Genomic DNA, 13,770 nt, shown 5'->3' on the forward strand with positions numbered 1-13,770 from the left:
TAGGAAAAGGGCAAGATAGAAAAGTAGCAGTAGAAAATAGAAGGAGATATATCGACAACTAGCAATACAGAATGAAACGTTTACGAGATGCTATGAGAAAAGTATGGACTGCTATGATTCTAGTTGAATGCCAGCGATAGCTTCATCATACAATAATCAATACTATATACAAGACAGATATCTTCTCTTCATACTCATAAATTTCGGAGGATATCCAAACACATCGGCACTACCATGATCTAACACAAATATAAATCCTGCACTTGCGCCAACCTAACTTGTCGACTGCAAATTATTAAATCATACGCCTGAGAATGTGTTTGGGTATTATTTTCTCTAGAAATGACCTGCATCTAAATACATTGATTGTCTAAGTGTTTAAAAATATGACCATGGCAATGGGTCCTAATATTAATGTTCAAGTTCAGGGTGAAAGAAAGAGAGTTGGTGGGGGGGGGGGGGGGGTTTATCGTTTCGCTAAGACAGACATGCAACTGCATTATTCACTTCATTTGACTTTATACTGACTGATATTTTACCACGAATTTATCATCTAGAAACCTTTTATTTTTCTTTCTTTTTTTTTTTTTTTTTTTTTTTTTTTTTGCAAACAGGGCTATCTACTCCACCCACCCATACCCCCCTTCCCTTCTCAAACCAACACCGATTCCCAACTTCCCATCTATAAATAAACTCGCTTTCTTCCCACCATATAATTTGTAAAAACAGAACGAGAATGATGTAACCGACGAGCAAGATGTTATATTCAAATGACAAGAAACGTAGTTCCGCTGGCTAGATTAGTTTTAAACCAAAAAATACAGGGAGTACCGAAGACATGAGAGAGACAACGACCATAATCTGAAGGACAATGAACAATAACGATAATATCACCAGAATGGAGTTAAAATACAAGAGACAACAAGACCATGATAGAAGGTATCCAGACAACAACAAAAAAAGGCACGAAACTTAATCGCTGCCACCAGAGCCCTGATCATCACCATCATCATCATCACCAGCTTCGAAATTTCAGCTTATACCATAAATAAATATCTCGCATTAATGCCCCTTTTCTGCCAACTGAAAAGTCTCTAGAGTGTAACTCTCACATGTTTTGTCGAGTTTATATGACTTCTATCCTTCTGTAGCGTTCAATTCTCGATTGGTTGGGAGCTTATATATCTCCGTCCTGAGATTCATGATACGAATCGATATTCCGGCTTGGTTTGTCCAAGACCGACAAAAATGTCTTGTGATTCACTCATCTACTCGTGTGATTATCTCCTGCTCGGGTCCCTTTTTCTCTTTTTCTTTGAATCATACACTACTAGTGTCATCTATTTCACCGTCAATTTCCTTCCTCTTTCACTTCCTCTTTCACTTCCTCTTTCGAGCTTCGTCCTCATTATTAACCCTACCTCCAGATTCCACCTCTCCCTATAAAAGAATCCAAATTGAGATCTCCAAATGATCTGTATCCACAACTTATAGACGCCAGCCAAACCGGTCGAGATTCCGATTCCAAATCCACACCGGAGGGGCATGAACTACAGTGCACCTATCCACATGAATACTTACAGGTATTGCAAGACGGCGGAATTCAAATTCAGCCATGCGCTATTAATAGGAAGAAACCCCTCAAAGAAACATTCCTCAAGAATATCATCTCCTATAAGATAATCAACATCCAAAGATACAACAGCAGAAAGAAAAGCAAGACAACAACGCAACCTAACGATAACACAAAGACCCAAACAAATATGACACCAAATACTCATACCCTCTCAACCTCCCACATTCCACATCCCCACTTCCTCTACCTATACTTACCCCTACACTTCCATGCCACAAGACATGTGAACTCTACAACCACCAAACTCTCTCCCTAAACTCAACACCAAGAAATCAAGAACTCTTCTCTCCATTTACAAGACAGCCATCTACGCTTGAATTTCCATACCAACTCCGCAGAATTCACCAAGGCTTTATGACACTTCGCCGCCCATTTTTCTACTCTCTGTCCGCCGTCCCCCGTACAAAACCGGGAATGAGAAGATCCAATAACGCTCCTCGATCTCCTACTCTCAAGACTACATTCCCCCGCCAATCACGTCCCGAAATTCCCCAAAGTAACTCACACTAACATTCTCTATTCTCCATTATGCATCCAACAATGACACAACCAAACATCGCAAAAAAGGAAAGAAAAAAGGAAAACAAAATTACCATTGCACAAATGCGATGGATTAATTGATCCTATTCGTTTGCATATATTTCCTCTCCTCTCCTGTATCTAATCTCTCCCATCCACTCCCCCATACCCAAACCTCCAATCCCACCTTTCCAAAAAAAAAAAAAAAAAAAAGTTCAAAAAATCGCTATGCATCTGTCTAAATCTGCTATCGTCTGCCGTTCATTCATCCAAGCTGCAGTCTCTCACGAGAGATAAATATCATTCTATAAACTCATTTCCACCTATAATACCGACTACACCATGCTCACACATACACACATACACAGAATACAAGTAAGTAAATGCAAAGAAGCCAACACGTTCATCTGTCCCTCAGATACCCCACCCCATTACACCACACCACCTCGCCAAAAGCAAAAGAAAATATCGCAAGTACAGTTTATCGATACTCTCTTAACAAGCCCCTCGCCCCTCAAAAAAATAACAAAATCTAAACATCTAGATATCTATACTTCGTACAAAAGGCCATCGATTCAGATTTTCTCTTAGGCATGATAAATCATATTAAATTGAATATGTAAAACAAAACAAAAAATAAAAAACAAATTACAAATTACAAATATTCGATATCTAATATCTAATCTAACAAACAAAAAGATTACTTAAATGTGAGTTTGCGGATGGAGATGAGGATGAGTAGGGAGGGAGGGAGTATTAGACGAGAGATGAGAAGTACGAAGGAAGATGAATATGATGAATAGGAATATCGAATGAATGGTTGTGGATATGATGAATTCTGGTATGTATGCTAACTAGGGATGAATCTTCAATTGCAATACTCAATGCTCAATAGATCTCAATTGTCTTGTCATGTGATATCAATAGTGATTCTCGACGTGTGTCATGCGATCAAAGAAACATACGCAGAATCCAATGATGACAATTACGGTAAATAGCAAAGAAGGAAAAAAGTGTATGATGAGATCATGAATCGGTATTTCTAGCAGCGGGAAGGAAGAAGAAAAAAAAAAAAGAAGTAATTCATAGTTACCGATATCAACTACCCCGACTCGAGCCAAACTATAAATTTTTCTAGCTACGAAGTAACCCCAATCGCCGTCAGCATCACACCGCGATCGACGCTCATTCTCAACATTCCCCAACCCGATTATCGGGATTAATCCGTCATCTATGATCTAGCTAGCCCACGCAAGAGCCAAGAGCATTGCAAACCAAACAGTGGCAATTTTGACACCCAGAAACGACGTTTTAGTATACGGTTTATTCCATGACGATCGGCTTGTCATTCTCGAACTTTCAGTGTTGAACACCGACATCATAGAAAGAAGAGCCGGCATGGTATGTAATTGATCTACACCAATACCAACACCGTTACTCCCCAAAACTTCTGACGTACGTCCTCCCCACACAGAAAGAGAGCGAGAGAAAAAAAAAATCTTTCTTCCTAGAATGATTCTTCCAGATTCTGAAGAAGATATGCACTGTCATGCAGCCTTGCAGTAGGGCTTACGCTAGGGCATCACTAGCCAGCATCCGGATATCCACAGTTATCCTCTTCCATGAGGCCGACACCTGACTGTTTGGCATTCGGTGAACAGACAGATTCCCAATTTTTTGGGGCCCCCTCGGTTGTGAAAATCTGTAATTCTAGACCGAGTAACTCATGTGCCATGTGGCTATTGGGCTAAGTGTCGAAACGGTACCCCACCACTCGAACCGTTTCAATCGCACAATCGATAATCTAATCGATAACCTAATTGATAAGCTGCTAGTGGTTACCCGACAGGACAATGTACGGAGTAAACAGGCGCTACTTCCTACGTGGACAACTTATCTGTATGCGGAAAACAAAACTTGAACCCGAATGGTGTGCTATACTCTCGGGTCCAAGATACTATCCTCTAGACCCTATCATCCTGTACTATTCGAGAAGAAACTCTTGGAAAGTTCGGAAACTTCCGCCTCCAAATAGAATCCAAACCACTCTCAATTTTTCAGCAAAAGAACCCGACCATCTTCCAGATTTGTGCAAGGTAACCTCAAAGTTGCGTCTTTTGCCTCTAACTTCGAGGATACATTACGTGTGCTCCAATCCTAAGACTACCTAGGTAACAGACATGCACTTGATTTCCACTCAAGTCCCGAGCCATGAATCTCACAATGATACTGTAGATATTTTAGGAAATTGCTCGTAAAGGAAGAAAAAGGTTTCAATATCACAAAAAGCTTGAGATCCAAACTGGCAAAATCCTCGGAAAAGAGAGGTGGCGGTGTTAAGCTTTCAAGGATGGAATGGATGAATAGGGTCTTTTTGGTTCTGCACGGGGAGTATTTTCTCGTACCTAACATTAGCAACGGATAATATTCGGGTCTGTGCAAGCTTTTGAAAGTATCACATGATTTTGCATGTAGACATTTTGAGATGGGCTTGGAATGTTTGATGGGTAATGCGAGAACGCACGGTTGAGATTGATGGGATTGATGCTGTGATTGTGATTTTACCATAGATGAAAGCTTGTCAATGGAGTTTGCTTGTGCTTGAGAGTGCTGTTGCGGTCGATATGTGAGTCTCGTCTCATTTACACGTGACATTGCTATTTGCTGTATGTCATGAGGTTTCTTTCCTGTGCGGTCTCGACCATTCGACCACCGATGAAACCAACCGGTGTCAGTAGCAGCACGAGCGGTGTTACTTACCGTTTTGCTTAAAGACGGCAGAGTAGCTGATATGTAGCCGGGCATTCTTGTTGCATATTCCGGGGCAATCATGGACCAGTCGATTGATAGAGTAGAATGCTTGACATGGATGGATCATGATGTACGGACTCCGTAGGTAGGTCTTCGGATGTTCACATGCTCCAAGTTCTGGGCATTGGAAATGGCATTGCTTTCGTGGCCATGGCAGAGCATGACAAGTAGCACACAAGCCGTCAATTTCATTCATGTTTCTCGGCGTCGTATTTGGGAAATCAGAGCAGATCATATGAGAGAAAAGGAGCAGGAGCAGGAGCTTCGAAGGGAGAGAAATGTTTCAAAACCCTTATCTCAAAATCGAATTCTAACGCCCATCCATTGAAGCCTCCGAAGGAAGATAATCCTACGCAGAGGACCATTCGCAATCAAAGTAAGGTTTTACCATCCAGAAATAAAGTTATGGCTGTGTTCATCCCAATCTACTTTGATGATTATGCAAGGTACCCGATCTGAGATTATTTTTATTCTCGCGGTGGATGATACGAGGAGCAGCAATACTACCGACACATTGATTGATTGCTTGAAAGATGACGATAGCTTCAATATGAATCAAATTGTCAATCATGACGATAATCCGAGAAATAAGATTGAAGAGAAACAAGTCATCTCCCGCCGGATTTCGACCCCCGATGCGGTTTTTATCGATAATCAAAATGCTGATAACACGGACGCATGTGAAATGGGGGGAGGGGGAGGGTGATTGGAACTGGGTGGCTTCACAACACTTTGATAGCTTTGATAGGGCTCTGAAAATTTGGAAGAGAGTCATCCTCACATACCGCAAGACCTCTTCTCGGGACATTTGGGAAACAGATGCAGTTTGAGAGAGGAACATGGCGTGATGGAGTGGGTGAATTGGATGAATAGAATGAATTAGCAATTGGTATCACATCATATCGATCATTTGCGTTACCAACCGCATTACGATTCGTACCGAGCACTAATGGAAAACTTCTCGATTCGTTCCGTAATACTCTTCCCCTCTGTCGGGGATGCAGATGCAGCATGAAAAGTCTGATGGAAGGATTGATTATCTTAGGTAGGCGTAAGGCTCGAGAGAATATGAGAATATGACGGTACCTGTGTAACTGTGCATATTTAGTTTGCATGCGTGGATTGTTCTTCTCGTAAACTGTACGAAGTACGTGTGTTGGGTGCATAAAAAGATTGATTGATGGTCCAATTTGGAATTCCGCTGTATTCTATCGCCGCAGGTGTGCTAAATCTTGATTCGTGATTCGTGAGTCGTGACAACTCAGCTCATGGAAACGCGTTGCTTGCAGTTTGCTGGCGTTTTAGCTTGAACCTGCCATGCTATGTGTGCCATGGATAAAAACTTCTCTCTTACTTTTTCATCATGCAGGGGAGATCACACCTAGAACATCATACATGCATAGACTTCTCACTAACGCATCCAGGATTCCAGGTAAAGACTGATATCGACATCTGATTGGAGGGGAGGGATGAAACGGGATATTTCGTGCCTGGCTAAGCCTTTCTACGACCAAATATCTGGGTAATGTTGTTGTCCTATTGGAGTAAATTTTGGACGGTGGTATCACTAACGGAACGCTCCCTCTGTACAGAGTAGGGGATTTTTCAGGGGCAATTGCCTAATCAATAAAAGCTGTACCTGGCTGACTCTTGTCCGTGGTCTCGGTGTGTGTACTCTGGATTCTGCATTCTGCATTCTGAACTCTGCATTCTGAACTCTGAACTCTGAACTCTGAACTCTGAACTCTAAGCTCTGAACTCTGTACTTACTACTGGCTACAGACGGAGCCTTGGGAAAAAGCTGGGTCCAATGTATTTTCTTCTCGTGGTAAGTGGAGTACGGATGGAGTGAGCATGGAGTGAAAATGGAGACGAATGAAATCATTATGGGAATCAGAATCTCGGGAATTTCCTGGTGTTAGAAATTAAGGGAATAATCTAAAACATTGAAGAAAAAGAAATTGTCGTTTTGTATCGTGGTATGTGAGGAATGCGCTGAGCCTCCCTCTCCCTCGACACATTCCTAAGGGTTGTCAGGTAATTAGGTTGTGATATGGCGAGACACATTGAGGCCTTGTCAATGGCGATGTCCTTCATGCCAATAGTGCGTAGTGCCGCGCATGGAAACCAACACAGTGCCGATGGTATGAGCCAGTCGTGCCAGTCGCCAGTCTCCAGTCTCCAGTCTCCAGTCTTCCGTGTCAGATGCCAGTGGCAGCGATTCCACTGGAGCGAGTTAAACTGCGGCCAGCTAGTAGTATTCCTGCGCAGTAGACGGTGAACCCATGTTTGCAAGAGAGAGAGAAACGGACCTGGGTCAAGAATTGGAATACGATACGGACATCTGATTGGCTGGTGATCCTCGAGAAAGAACCTGCAGAAACAAAATGATACCCATACAGTCCAATTTGACCACATCGTACCCAGGTGGAGGCAGTGAGCATTCATTTTTTTCCATCCTAGCTTCCTCGAGTTTGAAGTCCTCGTCTTCCCTTCCCTTCCCTTCCTTCCCAGTACGTGCCAGTCTCCCCGACTACGCTTCCCAAGCTCCCAGCTCCACTTATTATTGGTCAATCACGGCTTATATCCCTGCAGTCCCACTTTTGTCCCTTCCTTCCCTCGTGTTTTCCGCTGAATCATGAGCGCTAACCTCTTCCGGCAAGGCGGCCCTTAGCATAATTTACACAACTCTAGACTTTCTGTAATGAATAGTGCACATTATTCATCATCGGCACATCTCTTTTCGCTCCCTCACACTTTCGTACATTAATACATCACACACCACACACCACACACTCACTTCCCTCCTCTCATTCCTTTTTAAAGATCTCAAGATCCAGAATCCGATTAGTATCTGTCAATCCTTCAGAATACTACATTACACTCCTTCTTCCCTTTTCTAAAAACAACAGCCAGCCTGTGCAATCCTTCCTCCTCACTCACTCACTGCAAGTCAGCTTGAAGCCTTCATAAAGAATCCATCTCCCTCCACAATCACATCACAGTCAAACAAACATCCTCTCACTTCCACATTCTTTGCTCCAGCCTTGCTCACCACCGAGAAATATCAGCTTTCTCACCTCCTTCCTTTTAAGATCGATATCAAATCATTGAAATTGCAAGCCATTTTCATATCACACTCCCTCGAGACTTCACTTGAATTCCAAACTTGAGTTTTTGTTTAAAAGACTCAATCCAAAGATACCCATACCCAATAAACAATCTCTCACGAACGATAAAACAAACAAATCACCGTCAAAATGAAGTACACAACTGCTATCCTTTCTGGTCTCTTGGCCGCTACCGTGGTAGCTCAACCCCACGCTCGTCACCAACATGCCGCCAGACACGAAAAGCGAGATGTTGAGTGGGTTACAGAAGTCGAAATGGTCACCGAAACAGTCGATTATACTACCACCGTCTGGGTTTCTTCTGGTCAATTAGCTGCTGCAACCAGCAGTGTGGCTCCATCTGTTACTCCTACAACTTTGGCAACCAAGCCAAAGTCATCTGCCGCTTCCTCCACTTCCATTCCAAAGTCTACTGCCGCAGCCAGTAGCTCCGAAGAACCAAGTTCCTCATATGTCGCACCATCTTCTTCCTCAGTCGCTTCCGTCGCTGCCCCATCTACTACTTCCATCGCTTCCGTCGCTGCTCCCTCTACTACCTCCGAAGTTGTAGTCCCAACCACTTCTTCTACCTCCATCGCATCAGTTGTGGCCCCAACCACCTCTAGTGTCGCGCCAGTTGTTGTCCCATCCTCAACCAGCACCACACCAGTCGCCACCCCAACCTCCATCAGCGTTGCACCAGTCGTCACCCCAGTCTCAAGCGTTGTTGCTCCCGTGTCAAGCGTTGTTGCCCCCGTCGTCAGCTCAGTTTCAAGCATTGTTGCCCCAGTCTATGTTGCATCCTCATCCAGCGCGGCTGCTCCAGCATCAACCTCAGCATCAAGCTCTTCTTCTGGATCCAGCTCTGGAGTCTGCCCCCCCGGTTCTCCATGCTCTGGAGATATCACTTTCTACGAAGCTGGTCTCGGAGCTTGCGGAATTACCACCGATGGATCCAGCTTTGCAGGTGTTGCCCTTCCCGTTGGCCTCATGGGCTCCCTTTCAAACAGCAACCCATACTGCGGAAAGACAATCACCATCAAGTGTACCTCCACTGGTAAGACCACTCAAGCAACTGTCATTGATAAGTGCATGGGATGTGAGGGCAACTCCATCGATCTCACCAACTTCGCCTTTGATCAACTTGCTGAAGAAGCTGTCGGCCGTACTCAAGCCACTTGGTACTTCAATGAATAAATCACCCAATCCCTTTTTTCTCGACTTTCACAACTTTGATATTCTGATTTCTACGAATATTCAAGATCAAGTCAAAAACTCAATTCTCATTCTCCTGGATATAACTATCGCCACTTCGATAAAACAGAAAGAGTCGATCTCTTTCTCATCTATGGCTTTTGCATCATGGCTTCTTTTTGAAAAAGATAGTCGACGAATTTCTTTGGGATATCACATCATTGGGGTGTTTTTTTATTCATGGTTGTTGGTTTGGTTCATACTTTGATTTTTGGAGAATTTTTACGAGAGTTTGAGGGGAAATATCCTATGCATGGAATGGTTATGAACAGGTCAAATCATCGCATTACTTGTTTGGCTTGGCGTTTTGGACCCCGCCATGGGACTCTACGTTCATACGGTCTTCGGAAAAAGGAGCACATGCATTTCGCGATACCATAACCATGTTATGCAGTGGAAAAGATAAAAGCTTGAGGCAAAGGAAGGCGGGTGGATGTTTCATATTGAAAAGCAAAACTTGAAAAAAGCAACATGAAAATGGAGATATATTCAGAGACAAAACAAAATGAAACTTTTCAGAAAGAAAATAGCTTCTTGTACATACAATATTACTTTACGATAGACTTAGTGTTTTGATTTAACACAAAATTTGCTACGATTTTTCACACATACACGTCTATCTCTTTATTGGATTTTGAATTAGTGACTTGGTGACAACTGACTGTTGATCGCAATTTCGACAATACGAATGAGGGTCTGTGATATTGAATGGATAGAAGGGATAGGTAGAGATACAAGGTAGGTATTGTTTATGACTTCTGCGCACAGCCCGTCCGTTCTGTGCTTCTTTTTTCTTTCCTTTCCTTCCCTTCCCTTCCTTTCTTCCTTCATGCCACATCCCATCCCCAACCCCAATCCCAATCCCACCTTCCAACGACTATCAAATTACAAGTTCACAATCCTGTTTTCGAATCTACCTCCCTGCATACTTATTCATCAACTCAACTCTAACTTGATATTATGTTATATCCTATTATCCACATTCCTATGTATATCTATATTCATATCCATCTATATACCATTCTTATTCTTATTCTTATTCTCATTCTTATTCTCATTCACCCACATCCCCACCCCTCCTCCTTCCCTCCTCCTTCCCTTCCCTTCCCCCACCTACATTTTCATCTTCACCCTACCCTCCCCCGCCCCGCCCCGCCCCGACTCACCAAGAAAAAGTACAAAGCATACCATAGGGAATGGGGGGACAGAGCAGGGAGAAGAAAGTAAGTTACTGTTACTTAATTACCGAAGTATGTAGCGAGATACCATTTAAACCCGTGAATGCACCTATATCATACCCATAGCTACGATTACAATCCCAATTATGACTACGCAAATCAACATTCTCCAAATGCAAAACAAAACGGGTATAATTAACTAAAACCTAAGAATGCACGTAATCCTCTATATCCACCCGATCTCTACATTATCCATCAACACCCCCCTCTCTTCCTATGCCATCACACTCAAGACCAAATCATCAACCCAGCATCCTATTACTACCGATTTAAACTTAATAACCCCTCAATATACCTCTTCGTATCCAACCCTAACCCCGCTGCTCCCCACCCCGCATCCGCGGTAGCTCCTGTTCCTGCTCCTTGACCACCCATTCCCCACCCCGCATACCCATATCCGTAACCTCTTCCTTGTCCCGCCTCCACATAATCACTCGCCCTCCTAATCAGAAAAATCTCTTTATCCATATTCCTTTCTCCTGCATTTCCCTCAACACCACCATCATCCAAAAACGGATGTGCAGGCCCACTAACCACTGTACTCTGTGTTTGCGCCTTACTATTTGCTTTGGTGCTCGCATCCATATCTTTATTCTTCTTTCCTTTATCACTCAATTCCCCCATAAAACTTCTACTTGTCTGACTTTCCGCTGAGTTTTCGGGTATAAGTGGCGGAATTTTGACTTTCGAAGTCGAATTTGTAGTAGATTCGGGAGATGCAGGGGGAGGTGCAGGAATGCGAGTCCAAAGAATCCAATAGCCTCTTGATGTTTTAGCCGTACGTTCTAATGTGTTCTTATCAGTAGTCGTAGCAATATATGTGTGCATAATTTGTAGATGTGTATTTAGCGCTTCGATTCGAGTCCAAGGGAGACTATCCACTTGTTCTTGTGTTTGAACTTGTTGAGGATCTGGTATATTAGGAATATTTGAGTCGAGAGTTAGAGTTTTGGGGTCCCAGAGAAGATCATATATTGGAGCTGTTGGATTCTTCGTATTTGCAAAAGGAGAAATCGGAACCTCTGGTTTAGGTGCTCGGAAAGATGTGGATTTGAGAAGAGGTTTGATGAGAGACTGGAGTTGTTTATGAAGAGAACGGTATAAACCCTTCAAAGCTAAGATATCTGCTCGTAATTCGAAAAGAAAAATGAAAATGAACGGTTTACTTGCATAAGCCACGACTCTTAGCTTTTTTACTTTATTTCGATCTTGACTTTCAAATGAAGCATTAGAATGGCCTGTACCTTCCGAACCGCTCGCGTTCTTGAACGATGTGCCAAAGTCTGAATAATCAATACTGATATCAGCTTCCTGGCGAGCATCTTCTTCGCGTTCCAATTCTACTGTTAAGGTACGGAGTACAAGTCGATGGTTTTGACCCTCGAGGTCTTCGTCTTCATCGTTAGAATCCACGAGTAAAGTCACTTCACTATCCATATCACCCATTAGACCTACTAGATAGTGCCCTTTAGAATCGTCTGACTCCTGTATAGGTGCCGGTGTTCCAGTTGTACCCGCAACACCATTAATTGAAGAAACAAGGGTAGATGTGTTACTCGAGGGTCTGCTACGCTCTTCTTCTTTCGCTGCAGATCCGCCTAAAGACCAATGAGTCCCATAACCGAATTTTAGGTATTGCGCAAGCTTTCTACCCTTTGATTCACCATCTGTGCTTTCAGTGCCTTCGGTACTTGTATAACTGGCGGGATTCCTGTGAGCCTTCGGGTATGGCGGTACGGATTTGAGTTTAGGTTGATCAATTTGATTATCTTGTTGCACCACTGGTCTAGGCTCGACTGCACTGATACTTGAAGATCGACTAGGCGCAGGTCCATCGTTAGGTCCATCATGAATTGGTATCTCTTTACTGAGACTAGATGTTGGTCGGGCGGTATTCTTTGTATCTCCAAGTTTGGAGTCAAATCGTGGCCTGGGCTTAGACGATTTTTTTGGGCGACGGGTAGAAGAAGGATTGTCAATGACTCCATAGGCATATGGTCCCCATCTATAGAGATCTTCAACCCAATGCGAAATATCTTTAATTGATTTCCTTGACAAAGCTCCAGTTCCGAAGAAAATTGCACCATCTTCTGCTGCAGGTTCATTTCCAGAACCCAACCAAGGAGCAGGTTGTTTGGAGCGATCGGTAAAGCCTTTACTGGTGTCTTCTTTCAAATCCGATCGCGCATCTCCGAATCTTGAGACTATCACATCCACAAGCCCATCCATTTGTCCAACAAATCCTTCAAGGACTTCTCTCTCGCCACTGCCCCTTTCTTCCTCTCCGACTCCTACCCCAAGTTCTCCGCATGCAGCAACTTTTATCCCCCCATATAGATTGTTGGCAGGATTGCCATGCATAAGCACATTCCATGTCGAAAGATATGTATCCCAGTATCTACCCAAAATGCTCACAAATTTGGAACGCCTAGTTCGAACAAAGAGGGCGCTCATCGAAGCAGCATGATGAAGGAGAAAAGTTGAGTGTGCTCTTAGTACGTCTGCCAGGAGTAATATCGCAGGCTTAACTTCTCGAGAGGAATATTCGACGGTCCCTAGTTCCTCGGCAGGTTTTCCTTTGGTAGCTGGTGTCTTTGCTGTGCCCGGCAATATCGTGAGATTGATCGACTAAGCATGTTAGCACAATGAAGAAACTCAAGAACGAAGATTACGAACAGCTAATATCCACCAGCCAGATTCTAATTCATGAAGAATAATGCGAGATTTCTCAGTCTCTATGGTATTCACGGATTTACCTTCAGAAAAACTCCTACCAAATTCTACCATTCCCTGAGCAAGCCCAATCTGTCTTAATTGTTCATTCTTTTGCTCCTTCGCAAAAGCGCGCGCCTCTTTCGTATCCGTGAGGACACTTCTCTGGTGTTCATTTTGCTTGATCGAGGGGTAATAGTAAACGATTTGATTGTCGAGTGTATCATCGGTAGACCCTAAGGAAGGATTGTAGATGGCTAGAAAGCCTAATTGCGCGGGTACTACCTTTCGGTGTTGCTCAGACATTTCATGATTGAGGGACTCAATGAGAGAAAGACGATGATATAAATATATTGTAGATCATTTATTGATTGAATCGCGTCGGTCACTTCTCAAATTGGTGCGGAAGTAAATGTCCGGCTATGGGGAAGCTTAGTGTTTGATTGAGGTGATGCAATTCGTGGGTCAAATGCATGGCACAGGACATGCG

At 43.3% G+C, this 13,770-nt stretch overlaps 2 protein-coding genes across 2 annotated transcripts; one reads left to right on the forward strand and one right to left on the reverse strand.

Moving 5' to 3' along the window:
* The first annotated feature begins 7,672 nt into the window (after window positions 1-7,672).
* On the forward strand, window positions 7,673-9,935 carry BCIN_04g03510 (hypothetical protein). The gene has a single exon (XM_001546912.2). The coding sequence runs from the start codon at window positions 8,227-8,229 to the stop codon at window positions 9,271-9,273; it is 1,047 nt and encodes a 348-aa protein (XP_001546962.1). The 5' UTR covers window positions 7,673-8,226; the 3' UTR covers window positions 9,274-9,935.
* Window positions 9,936-10,600: 665 nt separating this feature from the next.
* Window positions 10,601-13,698, reverse strand: BCIN_04g03520 (hypothetical protein). The gene is made up of 2 exons (XM_024692530.1): window positions 13,245-13,698; window positions 10,601-13,196 (listed from the first exon to the last, which is right to left on the reverse strand). The coding sequence occupies exons 1-2, from the start codon at window positions 13,584-13,586 to the stop codon at window positions 10,830-10,832; spliced, it is 2,709 nt and encodes a 902-aa protein (XP_024548309.1). The 5' UTR covers window positions 13,587-13,698; the 3' UTR covers window positions 10,601-10,829.
* Window positions 13,699-13,770: the final 72 nt, after the last annotated feature.

The sequence above is a fragment of the Botrytis cinerea genome, chromosome 4 (assembly GCF_000143535.2).
Source record: "Botrytis cinerea B05.10 chromosome 4, complete sequence".
Classification (NCBI taxonomy): domain Eukaryota; kingdom Fungi; phylum Ascomycota; class Leotiomycetes; order Helotiales; family Sclerotiniaceae; genus Botrytis; species Botrytis cinerea.